The 24,227-nt window shown below is 42.0% G+C and overlaps 1 protein-coding gene across 7 annotated transcripts in view; it reads right to left on the bottom strand.

Moving 5' to 3' along the window:
• Positions 1 to 2,536: 2,536 nt before the first annotated feature.
• Positions 2,537 to 24,227, bottom strand: part of LOC105468128 (spermatogenesis associated serine rich 2 like) — a 170,939-nt gene continuing 149,248 nt past the window's right edge. For all 7 annotated transcript variants that reach the window (XM_011718153.2, XM_011718149.2, XM_011718150.2 and 4 more), the window contains 5 exons: positions 20,827 to 20,885; positions 13,575 to 13,684; positions 11,016 to 11,118; positions 8,011 to 8,231; positions 2,537 to 3,432 (listed from right to left, as the gene is read on the bottom strand). In XM_011718153.2, coding sequence (XP_011716455.2) covers positions 3,037 to 3,432; positions 8,011 to 8,231; positions 11,016 to 11,118; positions 13,575 to 13,684; positions 20,827 to 20,885 — 889 coding nt within the window. In that variant the 3' untranslated portion in view covers positions 2,537 to 3,036. The remainder of the gene's footprint in view (positions 3,433 to 8,010; positions 8,232 to 11,015; positions 11,119 to 13,574; positions 13,685 to 20,826; positions 20,886 to 24,227) is intronic.

The raw sequence follows: 24,227 nt of genomic DNA, 5'->3' as shown, positions 1-24,227 counted from the left end.
TTCTCAAAAGAAATGTAAATTTGGAATGTAATTGGGAACCCAACAGGGAAGTGTGGATTTCACAGATGAAGTCTTGGTGGAAGATCTATGTGCTACAATGTGAGTTTGAAGTTATTCGATCTTCATGAGTATTAAACTATTTTAACCTCTACTAAGCAAATGTTTAAGAGAGAAGAATCTATTCTTTTGACTCCTGTGCATTAAGTAGAGAGATTAGAATTTAAAACACTTTAAATGAATGGCAGAATAGGACTCAGTTCTCTAGGATCACACCAATAGTTCCACCAGACAGATGAAGATATGTAATATAGTGTTTAAGTGGCCTGACACTGGCACTAAAATATTGAAATTACTGTTTCAAAAATGCAAATTAATAAATGCTCACATGCCCAGGGTCTATAAGAAAGGCAAAAACCAGCCAGGTGAGGTGGCTTATACCTGTAATTCTAACACTTTGGGAGGTCAAGGCAGGAAGATCACTGGAGCTCAGGAGTTCAAGACCAGCCTGGGCACCACATTGAGACCTCGTTTCTACTAAAAATTAAAAAAAATTACCTGGGACGTTGTGGTGCACACCTGTAGTCCTAGCTACTTGGGATGCTGAGGATGGCTTGAGCCCAGGAGTTCAAGGCTGTAGTGAGAAATGATCACGCACTCCAGCCTAGGTGATAGAGCAAGACCCTGTCTCAAAAAAAAAAGGCAAAAATATTGGAAAAAATGTAATCAGGTCTGAGCACTTGTCAGCATTCTTTGGTTTCTTTTCAGTGACATGGGAGTATTTGTTCTGTGCTCAGGAATGTGTTTGGGCTTTCTTAACCCTGAGGGAGTGAGTCGAGGTCAAGAGTGGTTGGGTTCGACTCTGACAAAGGCAGGTGCACTCCTGACCTGGCAAATTCATTTTTTTCCCTGTTCGAAGAATTACTTGACTCATCTTTAAAGTGGTCACATTTACAATGATATTTTTCAGTGCAAGCAAAATCTTGCTACATAAAAAACTGTGTAAAATCCTTCTGTCTTGTAATATATAAATTCAGGGCCTCAGATGGGCTAAACAGGGCCTACAGCGCAGAACATTTATCTTTCTTATTTGAACGAACAACTCTTCCTTCCTTCCTGGAATGTGACAACATTTAGAATTCCTATTAAATCTCTGGGTACACCCAGAGACCTCAGAAAGCTCTCTAGAGAGAGAGCAAACATCCTCCTGTACCTGGCAAAAGAAGAAACAGATGCTTCCGTGGCTTGCAGGCTCAGCTGCTCGGGGCTGCTCTGTGGAGGAGAACCAGTGAACCTGGGTTGCCAGAAAAAATGTTAATATTGAGCTGAGAATAAGCATTTGCACTTGTGAGTAGCCAACAAATCTGTAGGACACATGTGAGTGCAATGGAAGCAGCACCCAAACTGGACTGCGCTGCAGTCAAAGTTAGGGGAACTGGGGCTATTTGGGGTTTGGGCCACCAGGTATCCATTTTCCCTTTCTGAGAAGTACCCCTTCTCCATCTAGCTCAGGAACTCTGGGAAGATGGCCACACCGCGGCTCCAGAGGTGGGCTCTGATTAGTCTATGCAAATTAGTTCATCCCATTCACTTCTCTCCACTCTTTCATGATTGGTTTAAGGGACAGGCCTACCAGCAATGGTATGCAAGACCTTTGCTGGAATTTCTGAGAAAGACACTTGCTCCACGTAGAAGCTACTAGGATAACTTCTCTCCTCTGGACAGTGTGGAGAATAGACTTGAGTCTTAAGAGTATGGTGGCCCTCTGCCATCATTCTGAATGCAATGTCAACCCAAGGAGGAAAGGAGAGCTAAGATAATCAAGAGATGGGAGCTGGCCGGGTGCGGTGGCTCATGCCTATAATCTCAGCAGTTTGGGAGGCCAAAGGGGGTGGATCACCTGAGGTCAGGGGTTCGAGACCAGCTTGGACAACATGGTGAAACCCTGTCTCTACTAATAATATAAAAATTAGCTGGACGTGGTGGCACACGCCTGTAATCCCAGCTACTCGGAAGGCCGCGTCAGGAGAATGGCTTGAACCTAGGAGGTGGAAGTTGCAGTGAGCCGAGATCTTGCCATTGCACTCCACCTGGGTGACAGAGCGAGACTCTGTCTCAAAAAAAAAAAAAAGAAAAAGGAAAAAAAAAAAAAGAGATGAGAGCTGAAACCCTGATCAAATTGGACCAACTGGACTTTTCACTCACTGAACCAATACATTCTTATTGTTTAAGCTAGGCTCAGCTGAGGTTTGTGGTACTTGCAACCAACGTTTCCAACTGCCCAACTGCCACATGGTGTGTCTAAGACAATCAGGGTGCATATCCATCTATTTGTGTGTAATCTAATTGAAAGGGCATATATATATATATATATATATTTTTTTTTTTTTTTCCTGAAAAAGTACTTGTCTCAAGAGAAACAGTATTTATTATACAGAGCTTTGCGCCACAACCTCTAGTCTCTAAAGTTTTTTTTTGAAAGCACTAAACAGTACATTCAATAACTAGGTGGGTATCAATAAAAGAAACTAGCCAGGTGTCAAATGCAGCATATTTTAATTTGTTTCAAATAAAGCAATATATGTATATATATTTTTTCAGAAAAACACCAGATGTTAAATTCTACAAAAGCGCATGTGTCCTCAGCAGATCATGTTTGTCTGATTATTAAGAATTCTTTTTTTGTAACATTAACTCTCTAAAGACAATCAATGGACTGACATCACTGCTACAACATAGGTTGCTAACTGAGCCTCTGATCTTCAGTCACATCTTGATTTTGCTAACAATGAGTAAATACTGCCTGGCTAAAATGCTGCAAAGTCTTGATGAGAGAAAGCATCAACAGATCAAGCAAAGCCATGAAAGTTATGAAGCAAGCTAGAGCTGATTATTAGAATTAGTAAAAATGATTAAGAGAGGATGACACAACCATACAGGATTTGTATATTCTGATTGACTCTCTTTTGGCAGCGAATTGGGTCAGCACCTCGGGCAGGGAATCAAAACTGAGTGGAAACTGCTCTTTTTCCTCCTAGCTCAGGCCACCAACGTCACAGCCGGGACTGAGAGAACTGCTGCATCTGTGGAAACTTCTATTCTTGTGGGGCAGAGATTGCACTGTGAAACCCTACCGACACTACCCCGGAAGGGCCTGGCCTCCGCGGTGTCTGCAGCGTGCTGCCTTCGCCGGGGCTTTTCAGAATGGGCCGGGGCCTCGGGGGTCTTCATCCCCAAGGAGGCCTCTTGATTTTTGGCACCGCCTTTGTTTTTGGGCCGGAAGCCGTTGTGCGGCTGTCTTCTGTGTTCGTGGCGGTTGTTGCCCTTTCCCAGTGGATCGGCTTCATTCCCACTGCCCTGCGACTTGGCAGGCCCATTTAGCCTGTTGTTATGATACTGTGGATTAAATCTCCGTCTTTGGTTAGAAGATCCGTTCTACCAAAAAAGAAAAGAGATAAGTATCAGATGCCAGCAAGCCACAGATGACACCAGTAGACATCAGGGAAACCAAATCTCTAGCCACAGGTAAGTTTTTTTTTTTTTTTTTTTTTTTTTTTTTAATACACCAGAAGAATCAGAAAACATGAAGATGAGGTCAAGCAGATAAAATTATTAATCTTTAAAGAACAGTGGACTGTTTTGTAAGTGGAACTGCAAGAAAATGATGTTGAAAGAGAGGTTACAGAAGCCTAAGACAGACAATTCAAAAACTGGGTCAAATAAAATTCATAAAGATGCTTAAACTATAGCAGAAGAAAATAGAAGCCAGGGGAAGAGTAATGATGATCCTGTACTATGGAGATTTCTGAGACATTCTGTAGAGACTGAGAGGGACAGGAGGCACAGAAATTGTAGACAGAAAAAGGGCGGGGTCCCTTGCCAAGCCTCACTCTCAAGCCCAAAGTGAGAACTTTATATTCTTGTTTTCCTGCTCAAATGTTGCCTTTTCCAAAACCACCGCTGGCCCACCCCACCCCACATCCTGTACCCATCAAAATCCCAGGCTCCACTGGCACAGAGCAGAGAAGAGGAGAAGAGGAGAAGCAGCTGCACGTCGGAGACTGCAGTCTGAGTCGGAGAGAAGCAGCTTGACTTTAGTGGGACTGCTTGATGGCAGGACTTCGGAGAAGAGTCCAGCCGGAGACGGCTGGACTTCAGGGGAACAATACGTTCTCACTCCATCCCCATTTTCCAGCTCTCCCTCCTGCTGAAAGCCACTTTCATTGGCAATAAAATCCCCCGTGTTTACAATTTGTTCATATGACCTGATTTTTCATGGATGCTGGACAAGAGCTCAGGATACAGGAAAGTGTCACACTGACCCTCTGCCTTCATGAAAAAGTAGAAGGTTTATTGAGCTGTTAAACACTTCAGCCATCCTTGAACTGAAAAGCTAAAAGAGCATTGTAACGCATGCCTCTGCGCTCCAGGGGTCACGGGTACCACCCCAGGCACTGCTGTGGGACTGCAGGGAGTTTTGATCCTGCAGCGCCCAAAAGTGCTTGCTCTAGCTCCTGCACCTGCTCACCTGCATGCTCTCCCTCCCTCAAGGGGTTGAGAGCTTCAGGCTGAGTAAATGAGGCATCCCTGTTGCCAGGCCTGTGAAGGGGTCAAGGAAAATTTCCTGTTGAAAACCATGCATAGGAATTCTAATTACATAAGTGAAGAAAAAGCAAAATTCTGTAACTTTTCTTCTCTAAAGTAGCTTTTCTAATTTATTTCAAAACAAATATCTTTATAGTTAAGAAATACTATCTTGGACAAATATAGGGGTGAAGTGCATCTGGCAGGTCTTGGCGGCATGCAGAAATAAGGTGTATTTTCACAGAGGTAATTCGTTGTTTTTCTAAACTTTCTGCAGTTATAAGCAAATAAATTTTGAAGCCTCTATTTAAAAATCATTCCTTCAACAAATCAGTGGCCAGGAACGTAAATGGATGAGTAGTAAGGATGCAATGGATTAAGCTCCTGTGCAAGGGAAAGATTTCTGAACTCCTCGAGGTCAGTAATAGCCAACACTCACTGAGTGCTTACCAGGCACTGAATGGGGTTCCTCACCATGCACTACCTCATTTAACATCAGAATCACCCTCTAAGATAGTTGCTATTATGTGCTTCATTTTATAGATGAGGATAAGGAGTTTCAGGGACTTGCCCAAGGCCTATCTATAGTTGGGAAATGGTGGAGCTGTTCCCACTTTATATACTGTCTCCTGACAAGACTCTTAAGTTGTAACATAAACATAAACCTTTTTTGAAAATCAAACCTCTTATGAAAACATGAAATTTTATGAGTTACAAATATATAAGGTTCTTAATTTGTGCACTGTGACTGGATGGTATAGGTTTACGGCAGACCAACCCCCACTAATTCAGAGCCTAGAGCAAGAGTACAAATGTAGGTCCATACATCTGTTAAAGGAAAATAAATCTTGGGGCCCCCAAATCACTAAGCTAAAGGGAAATGTCAAGCTGGGAACTGCTTAGGGCCAACCTGGCTCTCATTCTATTCAAAGTCACCCCTCTGCTCACTGAGATAAATGCGTATCTGATTGTCTCATTTGGAGAGGCTAATCAGAAACTCAAAAGAATGCAACCATCTGTCTTTCATCTACCTAAGACCTGGAAGCCCCCTCCTCGCTTCCAGTTGTCCGCCTTTGCCTCCAGTAGTCCCACCTTTCCGGACTGAACCGATGTTCACCTTACACAAATGGATTGATGTCTCCTGCCTCCCTAAAATGTACAAAACCAAGCCGTGCCCCACCACCTTGGGCACATGTCATCAGGACCTTCTGAGGCTGTGTCATGGGTGCATGTCCTCAACCTTGGCAAAATAAACTTTCTAAGTTATCTGAGACCTGTCTCACATTTTCGGGGTTCACACACCATACGTCTGAATACTGTCTTTTCCTGCCTCTGGCTCCATCCCACATTGTAAGGGGGCCTTGCGCACACAAATGCAGACATTCTAGCCTGCACACCTAAGCATCGCCTCCACTCCCACCCTTCAGGCGGATGGGTGTGAAAACTGGCTGTGTCGTTTGTCTTCAAGATGATGTATACAGGAAAGTGGTCCAGGCAGATCCTGTGAGCAGGCTTGGGCCCATGTGGGAAGAGAAACCCAGGATCTCGAGTACTGACTGGCAGCATGCTTCAGAACAAAGAGTGTAGTTTCCAGTGGCCCTGTTTCCGTGCTCTTTCTGACTCCTTATTCTGCAGAGAGGGCCATGGCTGCAGGAGGGTCAAGTAGGTTACTTGAAAACACAGCGCCCAGTCCACAGGCCCTTCTTGCCTGGGTCTACAGTGTTCTCACTTAGATATCTGAGTATATTTCAACTTACATGAGCCATTAGCTAAAATGCTAAACCAGAGAACTGAAAAAGTATTTACATGGATAGTACTTAATCTGGCTTCCTTTGTTTTTAAACAAATTATGAAAAAGGGAAATAGACTAAATTTTAGACTTGATTATTAGCATCGTCTTTAATAATGAACAGAGACCCAGGCACGGTGGCTCATGCCTGTAATCTTAGCATTTGGGGAGGCTGAAGCAGCCAGATTGCTTGAGCCCAGGAGTTTGAGAGCAACATGGTAAAACCCCATCTCTACAAAAATTATACAAAAAAAATTAGTCAGGCATGGTGGCACGCACCTGTAGTCCCAGCTACCCTGCAGGCTGAGCCTAGTGGACTGTTTGAGCCCAGGAGGTTGAGGCTGCAGTGGGCTGATATTGTGCCAAAAAAAAAAAAAAAAGAACAAAAGCTGTGAAGATATATTTAGACTACAAGGGAAAACAGATTTGATTATTATCTTTAACTAATGAGATTATAACATGCGCCTTGTCAAAGTGCTTTCTTACAGCTCATGAAGACTTCAGGGCCTGAGAAACACCTGTCAATGTCATTAATAAGAATTCTCAAAGGCCAAGACAACAAAACCCGACAAGACACCTGTTAGAAAACCAGCATTTTAAAAGACTTACAAAAAAAAAAAAAAAAAAAAGACTTTTTCTTGGAGATAAAATGTATCTTTATAGCATAGCATGTCCAACTTCTATATCATCAGATCCTTTTTTTTTTTTTTTTTTGAGATGGAATCTCACTCTGTCGCCCAGGCTGGAGTGCAGTGGTACGATCTTGGCTCACTGCAACCTCCACCTCCCAGGTTTAAGTGATTCTCCTGCCTCAGCCTCCTTAGTAACTGGGAATACAGGTGTGTGCCACCATGCCTGGCTAATTTTTGTGTTTTTAGTAGAGACAGGGTTTCACCATGTTGGCCAGGCTAGTCTCAAACTCCTGACCTCAAGTGATCTGCCCATCTCGGCCTCCCAAAGTGCTGGGATTACAGGAGTGAGCCATTGCACCCGGCAGATCCCAATTTTTTGTTAATTCTCTAAGGATAAGGGGGAAATCACCTCCAAAAGATGTAGTGGAGAAGCAGAAGGAGAGAAGGAAGATTGTTCTTTGGACACTTGTGTTTTTAGACGTCACAGTAGATAAGAATAAAGAATGTCATTTTGAAATGTATTCTCCTTACTGAAACCCCAAGAAAAGACTGCACTAACTTTAGCCTCTTATTGATCAGCTAAATATCAGTGGGGATTAAAATATCTTAAAAAACAAATGCCGTTAGTGGTTTCAGTGGCCAGGTTCCAAATCTTGTTCCCAAGTCTCTGTGGGTCCCTTCCACATATGGGCTGGTTTTCGGGCCCCAGGGATGGTGGCAGTCCTAGTCATGAGAAGAGCCGTGTCACCTGGGTGGACTCTGCTCGTGCGGTCAAGAGTGTAAACAGGCCACTTCCTCCACACGGGAAAGCACCTGGGAGGCACGGACGAGGGCAACCAGGGGAGTTCCCAAGAGGCCAGCTGGGCAGTGCTGCTGGGTGGGGAGTGGCTGAGGGCAGGTGGCGGGAGCCTGAGTGTGACCCCAGGAGGCCCAGAATCTAGTAGCTGCTGTTTCATTCCTCTGGAAACAGGTTCCCCGCCCCGGCACCCTGCACCAGTGTCTGCTTACCTGCTTGTTGGCCGGCATGGCCTGGTGAGAGGGGTCTGTGGTGCTGGGGAGACTGCTCACCATTTTGGGGTTTGCTGCTTTGCCTTCAGAGGGCTTATTGTGAGTGGAGGATTTTCGGGAAAAGTTACTCTGTTTCCCGGAGGTTGCTGCGTGTGCATTCAGCAGAGGCAGCAGGGAGCTGCAGGGCGTTCTTGAGGAATAGTTGTTCTTTGGATGTGTAACTGCAATAAGAAAGTGCTCAGTGTTATGAGCTGCACCTCCAACACTGCTGCCTCAGTAACCCATTACGAAGCGCTAGAAGATGAAGAAACTGGCCAGGAGCTCCACAGAAACATTAAGAAAGTTTTCTTTTGAAAGATGTTATTTGAAAGGGCAACTTGGTGCTTAAGAGAACAACCAAATTTCTCTTGTGGGAATCACTGAACTGTGATTACAGCATAATCATCCAAGTTGGGAGACATTTGTAGGAAATAAGACATATCTGAGCAACTTAAATATTATTCTTTAGGTCAAGAACCACCAAGGGAAAAGAGATAATGAAACTTCAAGGTTCCCTCTCTGGCCCTGTCTGCAAATGCACTCTGCCTCGTAGATCCCCCATTACCGAACCCATTCTCACCTCCCTGATCAGTTCCCTGGACCAATTGGTACTGCAGACACAGAAAGATTGGGAGCTATGTGGACACTCTGGCCTGTCAGATCCATGATGTTCTGAGAGCTTGGGAATGGGGTGATGTTGGATGTTAGGAATTCTGTTACTCTGGGTCAGGCATATCCCCCAAACACAGGGCCAGGCCCGCCAGCCCCTAAGGCATCTTGTATATTTCATCAGTGCTCCATTATCCCACCTTTAATCAGCCCTGTTTTCTGCAGCCTCACTGCAGATATGCACCGCTTCCAAGGTTACAGGCAAGGCAGGCTGATTAGGCAGACACCCATCAGAGCTCAGGGCTCAGGGCTCAGGGCTCAGGCAGGTCTGCTCAGCGTTTATTATGACCATTTCTGCTGGTTTTGAAAGTGGTGGTTTCTGCTGGGATGATTTCTACATGATTACACTGAATCGGAACTGGAGGGAATCAATTCAAGGATAAAGCCACTACTTCCCTCTCACAGTTCACCAGAATCTGACTGCCAGCTAGACCTTTCTTTGATTCTTAAAACTGTCACCAATTTTTGAAAGCAATTTTGTTTGCTCCCTTTGTTGGATCAGATTTAATCCCAGAGTTCTGCTAGAGGATTAGGCGGGATCAGTAGCGGTCATAATACAAGAGAAATGGAAAGGTCAGGGATGCATCTCCAGTCCCTTCAGTGTATTGGGAAGGTGTGACAGCAAGCTGGGGCTGTCCAAACGTGACCAGGAGATTTCTGTGGCTCCTGTGCTCACCAGATTCAGTTTCAGGGGGTCATTATTGTCTGCAGATCAGGGACCACTATTTCCGGTTCAGCACCTGTGGATTCTCAGTGTGCTCGCAACAAAGCTGAGAAGGAAGGGCCTTTGGATGACTACGGTGTCTTTCAGAATGGACACCTGGAATTTGGTAAGGGACCATTTTCTCCCACTAGATGGCACTTGAAATGCTCAGGAGGAAAGGAGGTGAAGGGGCACCTCTCCATCACCCCTGAGATCAGTGACAGGGCGTCACTCAGCATCACTGTCTTGCTCATTGAGGGCTGAAGTGGAAAGGAGGGTGGGGCAAAAGCTGGGGATAGAGAATGGCAAATAGGTAGATTCTTTCATAAGGAAGAGTACAGGGGGGAATAATTTTTAAAAATGCAGTCAGAAAATCAAATAATTGGCAAGGATGTGTGGACAAGGATGCTCGCAGCAGTGTTAATTAATTAATTAATTAATTTTTTGAGATGGAGTCTTGCTCTGTTGCCCAGGTTGGAATGCAGTGGTGTGATCTCCACTCACTGCAATCTCTGCCTCCTGGGTCCAGGCTCAAGCAATTCTCCTGCCTCAGCCTCCCTAGTAGCTGGGTTTACAGGTGCCTGCCACCACACCCAGCTAATTTTTGTATTTTTAGTAGAGATGGGGGTTTTACCACGTTGGCCAGACTGGCCTCGAACTCCTGGCCTCAGGTGATCAGCAGTGTTATTTTAATGGTGAAAAACTGGAAGCAATCTAAATGCAGCAACCAGAAGACTGGTGACATCAATTATACTTAGATAAATGACTGGTTAAATATATTGATATGAAAAAATATCTACCATAGATTGTGAAGTGATAAAAGCAAATTATATTACTATATATGTATGCAGTGTAGTATAGTATAGTTAATTATATCATAATAGGCAGTGCAGCCAAATCTTAATTTTTCAGCTGACTGCGAGGCTGTGGGTTTCTGCATCATTCACTAGTCCTCTCCTCCTTGCGGCCATCCTTAAAGCCGCTTCCGTGCTCATTCCCACCTCCCCTTGTGGGTGGGCTGGTGTGGGGGAAAAATATAGCAGCCAATTTTGTTGCATATTAGCTGCTCTAATTAAGGCTTAATAGGGAACAAGACTAAAGCTAATGGCTGAGTGAAGTCTTTCATTATCTGTAGCCTCACTCAGCACAGAGAACCAAGGGCGGAGGCTCAGGGCACTGCTGAGGGGCCCGTGCAACAGCTGGGCCCTGCACAACAATAACTGATTGTTCCCTGACATGTTAGGAAGACTCACGCTCTGCCTAATGAGTTTCTGTAGAACCAGGGCTGTCTGAAATCAGAGAAGCAGTTTAACTGGAAGTGCTTCATAAAAGTTTGCAAAAGGTATAAACTAGTTGACCTGTTCTGTTCCACTTAATAAATCCTGGGGAGTTACTGATGGGCAGTGGCATTTGAAGACTCTAAGTTCAAATCTCAACATTTCTGGTGACTTGTGTCATAAGCTTAGATCATTAAATCTCTTTAGACCTCACGTTAGTCCCCTGGGGGGACTGCACACCTGACATTTCCAATAGCAACTCCAGATAGCACCAAGGTTACTCACACAGAATTATTTAGCAAGTAGGCAAAACTCACTTTCTCCGCAGAGCATGATTTGGGCCTTCAGCTGTTCGATGTCACAGGAGAACCGGGCAGCTTTCCCGAGCTCTTCATCATATTTACGCTCGCTGACAAAGTGCTGGAGGAAAGAGATGGAAAGCAGGAACCCCATGATTACAGAAATGACTGAAGCACCCTGTGGATGCGTTCACTCTGCTCTTCCGGTGTCACGGCAGTGCTGACCTGGTGGGGATCTTTCCAGCCCTGCTGCTGGGAGGCTCCACGCTCAGTCTTAGTCCTGACCCGGCTAGGGAATGATCATCTTCCTGCCTGGGGAATATGTGAGGGGCCTGTGTTTCGCGTTTGGGCCTACATGGAATGTGTGTCTGACTCATCTGTTTAAGCTTTTAGCACCCCTCGCCCTCCTAGTAATTTTCTGAATTGCGTTCTGGCAGGGTCTTCTGGGTTTGGCCAAGTGCCTGCTAAGGTATTAACCATCAAGAGAAAACATGTCCTCCTTCCTAGACCCCCATCCCTATTTTAATAGGGAACTGGGAAGTCCACAAAGCCTTTAGTATCTGGAAGATATTACTTTAAATGGCAGGATTTCAAGTGGTGTGAAAAGAAGTGAGAAAGATTATTTTTCAATTCCTTTAAAATTAAGATCTATGTGTAGAAGACAACGGTGAGAAATACAGAAATAACTGACTCAGTCTCTTCCTGAGTTTACCAGGGAGTTTAGCAATGGCAAGGAAAACAGATACCATTAACTACAGTACAAGGTGGAATGTGGATGGTGCTTTAGGAATATAAAAGAAGAAGAAATTATTTCCTACTGAGGTCTATGGGGAAAGAGTTATGTAAGAGGGAACATTGAAAAAATCATTGAACACTTACCAGGCACTGGCCAAATTCTTACCAGATAATCTCATTTCATCTGATCACAGTATTACGAAGTCAGTACTATTATTACCTCTGTTTTACAGATGGGGGAATTGAGGTTCTAAGAATCTAAGAGAACACATAACTTATCCAAGGTCACAGAAATAGAAAATTTTGCAGCTGGACTGCTTCACTCCAAAGCCTGTGCCACTAACCATTTTATGATGGGTGGGATTTTGATAGGCAGAAATGAAACTCGGAAGATGAGTTGATTTCAATAGACCAGGAAGCTGGCAATTTTATATTTCTTACTTGATGTTCTAACAAGCTGGGATTTTTGTAGAGAGAGATGGAAGTCGGAATATATATTGGAGTCCAGTTGTGACTTTCTTTCTGAGGGGAAGGAGATAACTGCTTCGGGAGTTTAAGGCTGGAGGGAGACAGTGTAGGCAGAGACTAGTGAGGAGGCCACTGCAATTGGCTGGGTGAGAGGCCACAAAGGCCAGAACAGAGAAGGTGGAAAGGCCACTGACACCCTCAGCACCCTCGGGTGAGGTCCTCTTCCCCATGGGGCCCGCTTTCATGCCCAACCAGGAGGCAGAGAGTTGAAAAGTCACCTGCCACTGTCTATCATTGCCAAGCAGTTTTATGCCCCAATTTGCAATTTTACTTTCAAAGGTAGCAGCAGCTGTGTCTTGCAACCACTCTAGTTTCCTGGAAGTGGGTATGAAGCCGGAAGGCGTGTGTGTGTGTGTGTGTGTGTGTGTGTGTGTGGTATACTGGGTGAAAAAGAGGATAAGGGGAATTTTAAAATTTCTTCCTATTTTGTTGTAAACACTTACACTTGCCCTCCTGGTAACCATTTCCCCTTCTGGTAACTGTACCCTGATGCAGTTTCAAAGATCCATAGTCTTGGTGGGTCTGGCAATCAAGATGTCACACCCTCTCTGGGCCAAATGATGGACGTGACCCAAGTAGAGGCCAATCAGAGCCTCTCTCTTAGGGATCTGAGCCAAGTGGGGTGGTACAGGGCTGATGGTCCCATGACAGCGTGTCTAGTGATTATTTATTTTACCGGACCCACCCCAGTTCCTACCTAACTGTTGACCTGAGCTTTCAGATAGTGCCCTGCTTTGGTGAGCTATACTCACATCCTTTCAAATTCTACTTGTCCTTGAGGTTAGCCAGGGTCAGTTTCTGTTGCTTGTCAATGAAGGAATCTAATAAATACGTATTTATGGATAGTATTCTTAATACGAATGCAACTAAACTACAAAAGAATATTAGGAAAGAAATCTCCACAGTCCGCATGCTTTCTAATCTTCACCGTTACACTACGTTCATGCTTCGCGTGTGTGTATACATCTCTGGATGTGTTTATATGCATACCTATAAATCACAATGTGTGAAAATAACATCCCCCATCCCAGCTGTAATTCATGGTCAAGTTACTTTATTTGGGTCGGTCTCTACTGACTGACAAAATAGCTTGTACCTCTCCTTTGGATTTACACATTTCTTCAAAGCACATTACACTTAAACACAGTGATTATGGGGGTCGTCCCCCTTCTGTGTTCTCTATTTCCACCCTGTGGAAGAGAGCTGGGTGTAGATGTTAGATCCTCAGAGAGCAGAACTCTGTGGATGCAAAACAAACATAATGGGGATCAGCTCTCTGGCTCAGGGTTCAGGCTGTGATATTTTAGAACTGACCTTAATTTCTGCCCTGAGTTCAGCCAGCTGCATCTCTGCCATCTGACTGGCGAGGTCAGTGAGTCTCTTCAGTTCTTCTGCTTTCTTCTGACGAGCAGTCAGGATTTCCACTGCCAAATAAGGAGGAGTCATACATTAGGGCCAGAGATTGAAACATATTAAATAACCTAATTTCTTGGAATCAGTTCTCGCTCCACAGACTGATTGCTTTGTTGGACCATGACTGTGTTTTCTGAGTTGGTCACGGAGGCGGGTTCACCCTCTGTGCCTATTACCAACAACCCAGTTCCTCCTGTCCTCCTCCACCAATCCCCAAGCCAAACACAGTCCCTTCTGATTCACTGTACATTCCCACTCTACATTTTCTCCACTGGTGTAGGACCTCACTTACGGAATTTAGACTTTTGAAGTTTGTTACTCTGAACAATGATCTCTGAAAAACAACACTTATTAAAATCCTCTCCGAGTGATACTGCGAAGACAGGAAGTCCACTAAGCAGAAATCATTCTATATGTGCTGCACTATTAAACTTTAACAGCAGCAGCCCTCTTGAACTTTAACACATACTCACTTAGGGTCACTAGTTATGTTATTGGAATCTGACATAAAACTCTAACTTTATTAGTTTTTCTGTGAGCCAAAAATGTCTCTGCTTTTGATACTCTGCAGATATGTTTCCATTCAGCAAAGAAACAGAAGTTCTACCCCAGAGTGTCTTAGGTCTTTCTATAAGTGTCCCCAATGGAAAAATTTCGAGAGTGAGTTAGGCCAGCTAGAACTAGATTCGTATGAATTTTTTAGCACCTGCACACGTAGAGAAGACACTGGGGAGTACTCTGGCTCCAACATTTTCCCACATCTTCAGATGAACTAAAGGTTCAAATAGATATAGTAGCCTATCAGTTAGTTTGTGTCTGTGTGTGTATACCCGTGTTTCCCAAAAGATTATGGTGCTCAGAAGCAATCAATACAAACACACAGGATGAGATTTAAATATGAAGTTGGATCTTTCAATAGATAGACTTGGGGCTCTCTAATTTGACTCATATGAATTGCCTTCATTTCTTCGGGACAAGCATTTTGAGTTATAAGAAAAAACGTGTTCATCTAAGATGACATGCATGTCGGAATCACATTCTATGCTTGGCTGAACAAGGATCAACTGCTTTATTAGACCAGATTCACAGCACACATGCAGAGCCAAACAATATGATTTCTGATTTTAACAGTTCTTATTATACAAAATATCAAAAGATAGTCACCACAAAAGCCCCAAAAGAAGTACAGAATCCATCAAGAGTTAAGATTCCCTGCAAATCCAAAACCATTCTTTAGACAGACTGAAAGGCATTTCTTTTTTTTTTTTTTTTTTTTTTTTTGAGACGGAGTCTCGCTCTGTTGCCTAGGCTGGAGTGCAGTGGTGTGGTCTCAGCTCACTGCAAGCTCTGCCTCCCAGGTTCATGCCATTCTCCTGCCTCAGCCTCCTGAGTAGCTGGGACTACAGGCGCCCGCCACCATGCCTGGCTAATTTTTTGTATTTTTAGTAGAGATGGGGTTTCACCATGTTAGCCAGGATGGTCTCAATCTCCTGACCTCATGATCTGCCTGCCTTGGCCTCCCAAAGTGCTGGGATTACAGGCGTGAGCCACTGTGCCCGGCCCCAAGAGATTATCTTTTTATGCTGATATCAATATTGAGATGTTAATAATTAGTCTATAACTCATACAGCTTTATCATCTGCCAAACTATGCTAATCATGCTTTGATTATTTAACTGGGGCTCCTCCTGGCCCCATTTACAATACCATGTGGCTGGGCAGACAGATCTGTGCCTAATAGTCTTCTGAATACAGAGGAGCTAGTGAAAAACTTGTCTGGATGATGAGAGTGAAAGGAAGTTTCATCTCAATGTAGACAACATATTGCTAAATGATGTCTCAGGACACCCAGTTGGACCAAAGGTCACAAAAAGGTGGCTCACTATCATTTTCGGCCAGAGTACATATGTCTTGTTTGGTCTACACATTACATTTACAAATTCATTGCCCACATTTAAAAATCAGAAGATTCCATTTGAAAGCTGGCTCTCTGGCATCTCTTAAAGTACTGGAATTTCTGGCCATAGTTGGTCAACATTCTTACATGGTGACAAGTGGCTGAAGCCAAGAAGCCACTACCCTCTTTAGATGGAGTTGGGTGCCCAGTGTGCCACGGTTTCTCCCTGCCCCATTTAGCAAATTAATGTTACCCATCTGTTTCCTGCGAGCATCTCCAATCACTCTCGGGACTACGGTGTGAACTGCACTATGTAGTTCTTTGTGTCCATGGCACCTACTGCCTGCTTGGTACACAAGAGGTATGCAATATGCTTGCTGAGTGAAGAATTCAATGAATGAATTAATCTATTACTTAAAGGGAATATCTAAAGAAGGATGGAAGTTCCTTTTCCACAGGGGTCACTTAAGACTGTTTAGGATCCATACCTTTGATTGGTTATGTTATTTGTTTGCCATTATAATTCAACATATGGATGGGACTAACATCTGCAGCATGAGAAAACAATTCAAGTAGGAAGATGAAATGAGGTACGTTCTTCTTGCAAACTAAAATAAAAAAATTAATTTTGTGCCAGGCGCAGTGGCTCACACCTGTTATCTTAGCACTTTGGGAGGCTGAGGCAGGAGGACTGCTTGACTTAGGAGTTTAAGACTTGCCTGGGCAACAAAGCAAGACCCCATCTCATCAAAATAATAATAATAATAATAAAAATCTGAAGGCCCAGACTTGAAAAGCAGCTAGTAAAGGGGTCATTAGACCCTCAGTGATGACAGTCCAACAGATCTGACTTTTCTTCATGATCAGTTGTGACACTGGTGACAATTAGGGGTCATTGTTCTTTTTGATTAAGTAGAACTTGGGCATTCATACCAAACAAAGGATTTTGTAGACATAGATATAAATGGGCCCTAAAATAGGAATGCAGGTGCAAGATCACCAATAAATTCTAAGTTTACACTCATGCAAATGTGCATGGAAACGAATACTTTGCATCAGCAAGTGTTGAAATGCATTTTACATATAGTCTCATTAACATTTCAAAGTCTTTCATTATGAACAAAGCCTTAAAACTTGAGATCTAAAGCTAATATTCTTTGGCTGGAGGGGGTGAACATTTTCACCTCAAAAACATCAATCACACAAACAAGAAACAAAAACAGATCAGATCTTAAGCTTCATTGATCCTGTAATTTACAATAGAATAATAAGTATGTTTTGGAAGCACCATCCTTTCAGAAATCTGTAGAGGGAGACAATTCTGTACAGCTTAGGTTTTCACTGCATTCAAGACTTAATTAATATTATGTATGTATAAACAGTATCTGGTATGCTGAAATCCATTTTCTCAATAGGATTTATAAACGCCTTCAAGTTTTTGAAACACATTGGAAGCTTGCTCATATTATCTGAACCATAGAAAATCTTAAGGCTGGCCGGGCACGGTAGCTCACGCCTGTAATCTCAGCACTTTGGGAGGCCAAGGCAGGCAGATCACGAGGTCAGGAGATCGAGATCATACTGGCTAACATGGTGAAACCCTGTCTCTACAAAAAAAAAAAAAAAAAAAAAAAATTAGCCGGGCGAGGTGGCGGGCGCCTGTAGTCCCAGCTACTCTGGAGGCTGAAGCAGGGGAATGGCATGAACCCAGGAGGCAGAGCTTGCAGTGAGCCGAGATCGTGCCACTGCACTCCAGCCTGGGCGACGGAGATAGACTCCATCTCAAAAAAAAAAAAAAAAAAAAAAAGAAAAGAAAATCTTAAGGCTTCTCAAAACAATAACCCTAAGCAGAAAATACGCTCAAAATCCCAAAGTGGGGGCCAGGAGCCAGAGAAGTGGCTCTTCAAGCACAAAGTATTTTTTGAAATGCTTTTTATTCCTTAAAAATTCTCGTGAATTTTGCATTCTACTTCATAATTTGTGTTACTACAAATTTACAAAGTCACGTTTTCTTGCCATATCTCTAGTGAAATTGACACCTGTGCTTACCTGTGTATAAACATGAAGTTTGAGACCCTAGCACTACAACATGCTTGGTTTCTTGCATTGTAAAATCTGTGTAGGAATTGATCACATATTGTAGGGTTATTGTGGAAATACATGGAATAACATACGTGAGGTGTTTAGTATAGTACACTCAAAATGCTAACTCTGAATATTATTGATAAAGTGAGATCTCTTCATCTAGAATATACTTCCTCTTTTTTGCAATTACATGAATGTTCACTAATATCGGTTCCCACAGTCTACAGATACTGATTTATTTACAATAACACATTTAACAAGTATTTATGAAGTACCTGCAGTATTCTCAGCACTGGGTTAGGTGCCATGAGGGATTTAGGAGCTTCTGTTATAATTGAGGAAATATGGTTTATAACGTCTACAGGAAATGTAAAGTGTGAAAAATACTCTTGAGACCACAGAGAACCAAGTTAAAGTCGGTGGTTGTAAAGACAGTACTGTAGTTAGTGGGGAGAAATTCCATGGTTCCTTCTATCTGTGGAGAAGACATAATGTGGATATAGGCTTGTCATTTGAGAGATGCAATAGAACCCCTGACCTCCATTTTTTGATTGTAATATGGGGGGTTGGGGTAATTTACTAATAAGAGCTCTTCTCTTTTTGCACACATATTGTGTCAGGCCCTGTGCTAAGTGCCTGACATGTATTTTTTCATTTTATCTTTACAATAACTACTTGAGATGGATATTATTATTGTTGTTGTTGTTGTTATTATTATTTTTAATACAGGGTCTCTCTCTGTTACCCAGGCTGGAGTGTAATGGCATGATCCTGGCTTGCTGCAGCTTAAACTCCTGAGCTCAAGTGATTCTCCCCTCTCACCCTCTAGAATAGCTAGAACTATGGGCACATGCCACCACACATGGCTAATTTATTTTTTTAGAGATAGGGTCTTACTATGTTGCCCAGGCTAGTCTCAAACTCTTGGCCTCAAGCAATCCTCCTGCCTTGGTCTTCCAAAGGGTCTGGGGTTATATGTGTGAGCCATTGCCAGGGCCTAAGGAATATTAGACTTTGAGAAGTCAACAACATGGTTCAGGGACACATAGCCAGTTAGAGATGGAGGCTGGACTTGAACTCAGTTCTGCCTGCCTCAAAGGCATACAAATGGGCTTCCCCTGGGCTGAGGGTAGTTAAAAAACCAGGACCTGCTGTGCCAATTACTGAAGTTATGTGAACCCTGTCAGCCAATCTAGCAGTTTCAGCTAGCCTGAAAGCTTGGTGAGTGCAGGCTCTACATTTGTCTGTTTGCTGTTTATCCTGGACACAAGGAAGCCCGTGTATTTACTGATTGAATAAGTTTTTAAAATGAATGCTCTCCAGAGATGCTCCAAATTCCACAGGTCTTGGCATCAAACACCATCATATTTCAAGAAGGAAAAATGAGTATATGAAACCCGAGGTGTTTTGTTGACCTCTAAGAAAAGTGATGATGTGCTAGTGACTTTCTATTTTGGTTCAAGAAGATCATTTGTGTCTGTGTTGGTTGTTAGCATTTTTATCATTAGGACATGCAACTGAAGTAAGCTATACTTGAGAAGTAGGGAAAATCCCAAGTAGTGTATATTATCTACTTTTACTGAAGATATCAACAAATTTCATAAGAATAAAATAATTTCACAATCAAAGAGATTGCTTAAGTACCTAAATAGTCCATAGCTTCACCCTGGATCACATTAGTTTCATTTAACAAAGCTTGATGTGTTTCACGATTCTAAAATGTTGCTTACAATTACTTAGATGCCTGACTAAAGGAGGTCTGAAATGAATACCAAAATAATTTAGAAAACTGTGTAACAAAAATAACGATAGCTATTTTCCATAAAGTGACACTTGAATTATGGCTTAGGTCCAGACAAGAAAAATAGAAAAGAATGAAGAATCTGGTCTGATCTTTCATTCTGGCAAAAGAAAGACATCACATCAAAGGTAAAGGGATTTCACTGAAATCTGGTTAGGGGCACAGACTGCCATTTATCCAATTCATCTTTGGGTAAAGATGAGGAATTTAAAATGCCCAGGAGACAAGGATTGTAAAACTAAATCCCAGCTGAAAAATATGGTCTTAGGGGCCCCATTAACACAGCAAACTAAATTCAATAATAAGAGAGGGCCTTGCACATTCACTTGTGGTTTGATGTTGAATCTGACTGAGTAATCTTGTCTTTGTTGAAATTTCCAACTCATAAGCCTCAGTCTATTTAAGATGGTAATTCTTCTCTACTATTCAAGTAACTTTACCACAGTGGAAAAATTTAGAAATCAGCATAAAGAAAATAAAACAAGTCAAACCCAGAATGTTAATATTTTATGTTAAATTTAGGATTAAGTTTTGCAATGATCAAGATAATTTGAGCATGTTCATTATTTAAACAGAGAATTTGGTACATTAAGCAAAGTGATTTGTGATTTTCAATTTAAAATATGGAATTGATTTTCTTTTGCAGTTTTAAGTTGGCAGGTGTCAGTGTATTTGATGAAGTTCATGAACAGAACTGGAGTATTTTAAGACAACTGTGTTTAGTGTATCTTTAATTTTGAATTATTAATCTTATAAGAGTTGCTTAAAAGCTTAGGAACACTTTGCTTGTTAGGTCTGTGAGTTTGCCTCGTCTGACGAGTGAAGTGCTTAAGACAAATCAGATATATTAAATTCATATATGTAATTAAAAATGTTGAGGGGAATTTAAGTAATTAAGTTTCAAATGGGACTACTTTTCTAGGAAAATTTAATATGATAAACTTAATTGAACCTAAAAAAGAACTAGTAAAAATGATGATGAGATTTATAAGTTTTAAAGAGTTAAAATTGTCTTAAAATCTAACACTAAATTCAATGTCATTTTAAATCCAATTAACTATAAGTTCTTTATGTGCACAAACATCCCTTTGGACTTTAGAAAACTCAGCTGACACCTATTATGTACTGAGTGTCCATCCTGCCATGCACTCACCTGTATGAGGCGAGTGTTACAACTATATCCTTTTGCCAGATGATGTAAATGAGGCTTCCAGGGCTAAGTGACATGCCTAAAGTTACAGAGTTCATGAGCCAAAATTTCAGTATAAATTTTAGGACCCTGCTCAGAATCTGGTGTCATTGTCAGTCTGACCTATGGATTGCTTCTGATTGGGAAGCTCCTAATCAAATAACCATGTGTCGTCTACTTACTGGCTTCTTCTTTAACTTTATCCATTTCTGCCATTAATGAAACTTCTTTGTCAATGATGCTGGGGAAAAACAAACACAAAAACAAGAGCAAAGAATGCTTAATCAAAGATAAACTTTTAGTAAGCACTGAAAGCAAAAGAAAAATTATTTTCATTAAACAAAATACAAAATTACCATAAATATTTCTATGCTACAATGCCAGCAGTACGCTCTGCCTCTCCAAAATATGAGGCAACACGGAAGGGATGTTCCCAAGGATTACATAGTGACATCTGCTGATTAAATCATTGTCAACGAACCTAAAAAAAAGTCTTTTAGACTTTCAGAATTGTGCTGCTTTGAATTTAAATTTGGGAATATTTTTGTCCTATGCATTCCAAAGTTCCACAACAATATAATAAGTATTTGAAAAGCTGGCACTTAGGTCCTTGAGAACTGTAGTTCCCAGTGTCTCTGTGCTCCACCCTGAGAGATTCTGGCTGGGAGGGAAGGAGATGGGCCCAGTTCTGCTGCAGATGGTCCTGGGACCATACTTTGAGAAACATGATCTGGGCCAATCCATCCACATGCTCAACAACATGAGTCTCTGCCTTTCTCATTCTCCCAAGTAAGCATCTCAAGGTTCTAATGAACTTTTTCTCATATTTCATTTATTTTTTGGTTAGTCGTTTGAAAAGTTATTATCTGCATAAAGCTAACAATGGTTTGCCTCCTCCTATCCCATCCCAACTCCCAGTTCTCTAGTTCCCCTCCCAGAAGTAATGCATCATGACCAATTCCTTATATGTCCTTTTACAGATTTTTATGTAGGAAGGAGTGAAGAGAGGTTTCAGCAAAAAGGCAGGGAGCTGTGCAGGGTGAAAAGCCTGGGGAAAACCCCCATGGTGGGTGAGCACAGATGTCAGATTCTCTTTATATTTTTAGTTTAGTCATAAATATTTAAATATATATCTTTAAAATACAAGGACTTTTGGGGACCACAATCATTTACTATAACACCTATACAACATTCACAATAATTTAATGTTTTCAGATATCTACCTAGTATTCAAATTTCCCCAACCGTACCGTAATTTTTTTTTAAATAGTGTGTTAAAACCAGGATCTAAACAAGCCCTGTTCATTCCAATTGGTTGACTGACTCTTAAATCTGTTCTAATCCAGAGGTTCCCTCTCATCTGTTTTCTCATCCCCTTTGTAATTTATTTGTTGAAGAACTTAGGTTGTTTGTCCTGAAGAGTTGTGCAAAGTCTGAATTTTGCTGATTACACCTCCATGGTGTTATTTAGCCTGTTCTTTTGTATTTCCTATAAATTTGTTATTAGATGTAGACATTTGATTAGATTCAGGTTTTATTTTCTTAGGAGGAACACTTGATAAGTGTATTGTGTCATTATGTGTGTGCTGATGGAAGTATACGATATGAACTACTCCACTTGAAAAAAAATCACACTGAATTTCATCAAATTTCTACATCTAAAATGGCAAGTTTATAGGAAATACAAAAGACATCTCTCTTTTTTATGATCTTAGCAGCCACTGTTGATCATTGCCTAGATTTATAGGGTTTGCAAAATTGAGATATTCACGTTCTATCACTCCTTCTTCATTTATTTCCTGGAATTCCTCCATAAAGAGAAACTTTATCAATTATTTGGTTATCCTGAAGTACAGTTTGTAGAGGTAAGGCAGGATGAATGCTTGATTCTCCCCTTTTATTTGTTTTCAAAATGATAGTTGGTTCCTTAGCATCCTTCAAACGTAATCAAGAAGTTTTTTTGCTTGTTTGCATATTTTAATTATACATATTAATTATAAACTCATATTTAATGTGCTTCAATACACTGTTATCATCTTTATTACTCTCAGATTGTTCCATCACATGGACTTTTTCTTCTCCATCAGATGTACTTTTGCAATTTAAAGTGTGTTGAAAACTTATTTCCTCTGAAAAATTCTGCAGTTATTTGTCAAGGTAAGAAGTGACTTCTGGGATATATCTATAGCAGTTTGGGGGCTCCTCAACTAGATTGTGCAACCTAAATGCTTGAAGAGTAAAGGACTGTGCACTGAGGAACTCAGCTCTTCCCAGCCAGGAAACCCTAGTGGAAAGGACTAATTGCACAGTGCATGGCATGTCCTCCAGAACTGGGCTCTAAGCCTAGTCCCTCAACTGTAGACAGCATCAGTCAGCCCCATGACACACATGGCTTACGGTCACTGGATATGATTACTTTGGTGTAACGAACGTTATCAGGATTCCTGTCCGTTATCTATTGACATTACATAGGTATGTCAATGTGTTTTAAATATAGGCAATGTACAACAGAAAAGGTGTACGGTGAGAAGGAACTCTTTATCCCATCTCTGCCCCAACTTACTCAGTTCCCCTCCCTGGAGGTCTCCAATGTGACGAATTCTTGCATTTCCAGAGACTGTCTATGTAATCAACCAGCATATATTCAGTAATTGTATGAAATGACAGGTTGAGTCAATAGGCTTTGTGCTCCTGTGATTATGAGCTTCTCTGCCAAGTTCACAGACATAGCCATGACATAGGCAACTGTGTGTGTGTGTTTTCGTTATTTACAACCTTCTTAGAGAGGGGCACTTCTACCTTACTTTAGAGAAACAAAGACTGTTCAAGACATGCTGCTGGGGAGATATGGGGAGAATCTACAGATGTGGAGCCACAAGCCCAAACTACAAATATATGGTTAAGCTACTCTGCTTGAGGACATGTTTTGAATTTTTATCCCTTACAGAAAGGGAAGAGAGAACAGAGAAAAGTCAGCACGACGACATTCTTTGTGGGATTGCTGAGATGGATGTGAGAGGACCTGCCAGGACTTACCGGGGAAATAGTGAAAAGCAGATAGAGAGGAAAGAAAACGACGATGGCAAGAAGAAGAAATTAAGATTCCCTTCCCTGAATCAACTAGAAGGCTTTATAGAGTCCCTGGGTTTGGACAGCATGCCTAGCACACACTAAGGGAAATAGCTGCATGTGACACAAGACTGGCATGTCCTCAGATGCCCAGTGGAGGGGAGAGGAGGAGAATGCAGGCAAAGCAGAGGCCCTGGAGGTTTGGGAATCCTCCCGCCTGTGTGTGAGGTTGGAGGAATGGTGTGGGCAAGGGCCTTTGCTAATTTCTTTATCAGCTACAAGACCATCATACCACTCTTGCTGATCAAATTTGTTAACATAACTTTGTGCCCAGAGAATTTACAAGATGGACATTTGGGGTATAATACATGTCCCCAGGTCTAACACATATTAAACAAAGCTGGGCATTTATATACAATGGTTAGTTCAGGCCTTCTGGGCTAGCAACAGGAGGGAAGAGGGTTTACACAATAAATTGTTAATCTGCTTAATGCACACCCTTGAGGATGTGAAA

Source organism: Macaca nemestrina, chromosome 11 (genome assembly GCF_043159975.1).
Source record: "Macaca nemestrina isolate mMacNem1 chromosome 11, mMacNem.hap1, whole genome shotgun sequence".
NCBI lineage: Eukaryota > Metazoa > Chordata > Mammalia > Primates > Cercopithecidae > Macaca > Macaca nemestrina.
The sequence above is the reverse complement of the archived record's forward strand: the minus strand, read 5'-3'. Positions and strand labels throughout refer to the sequence as shown.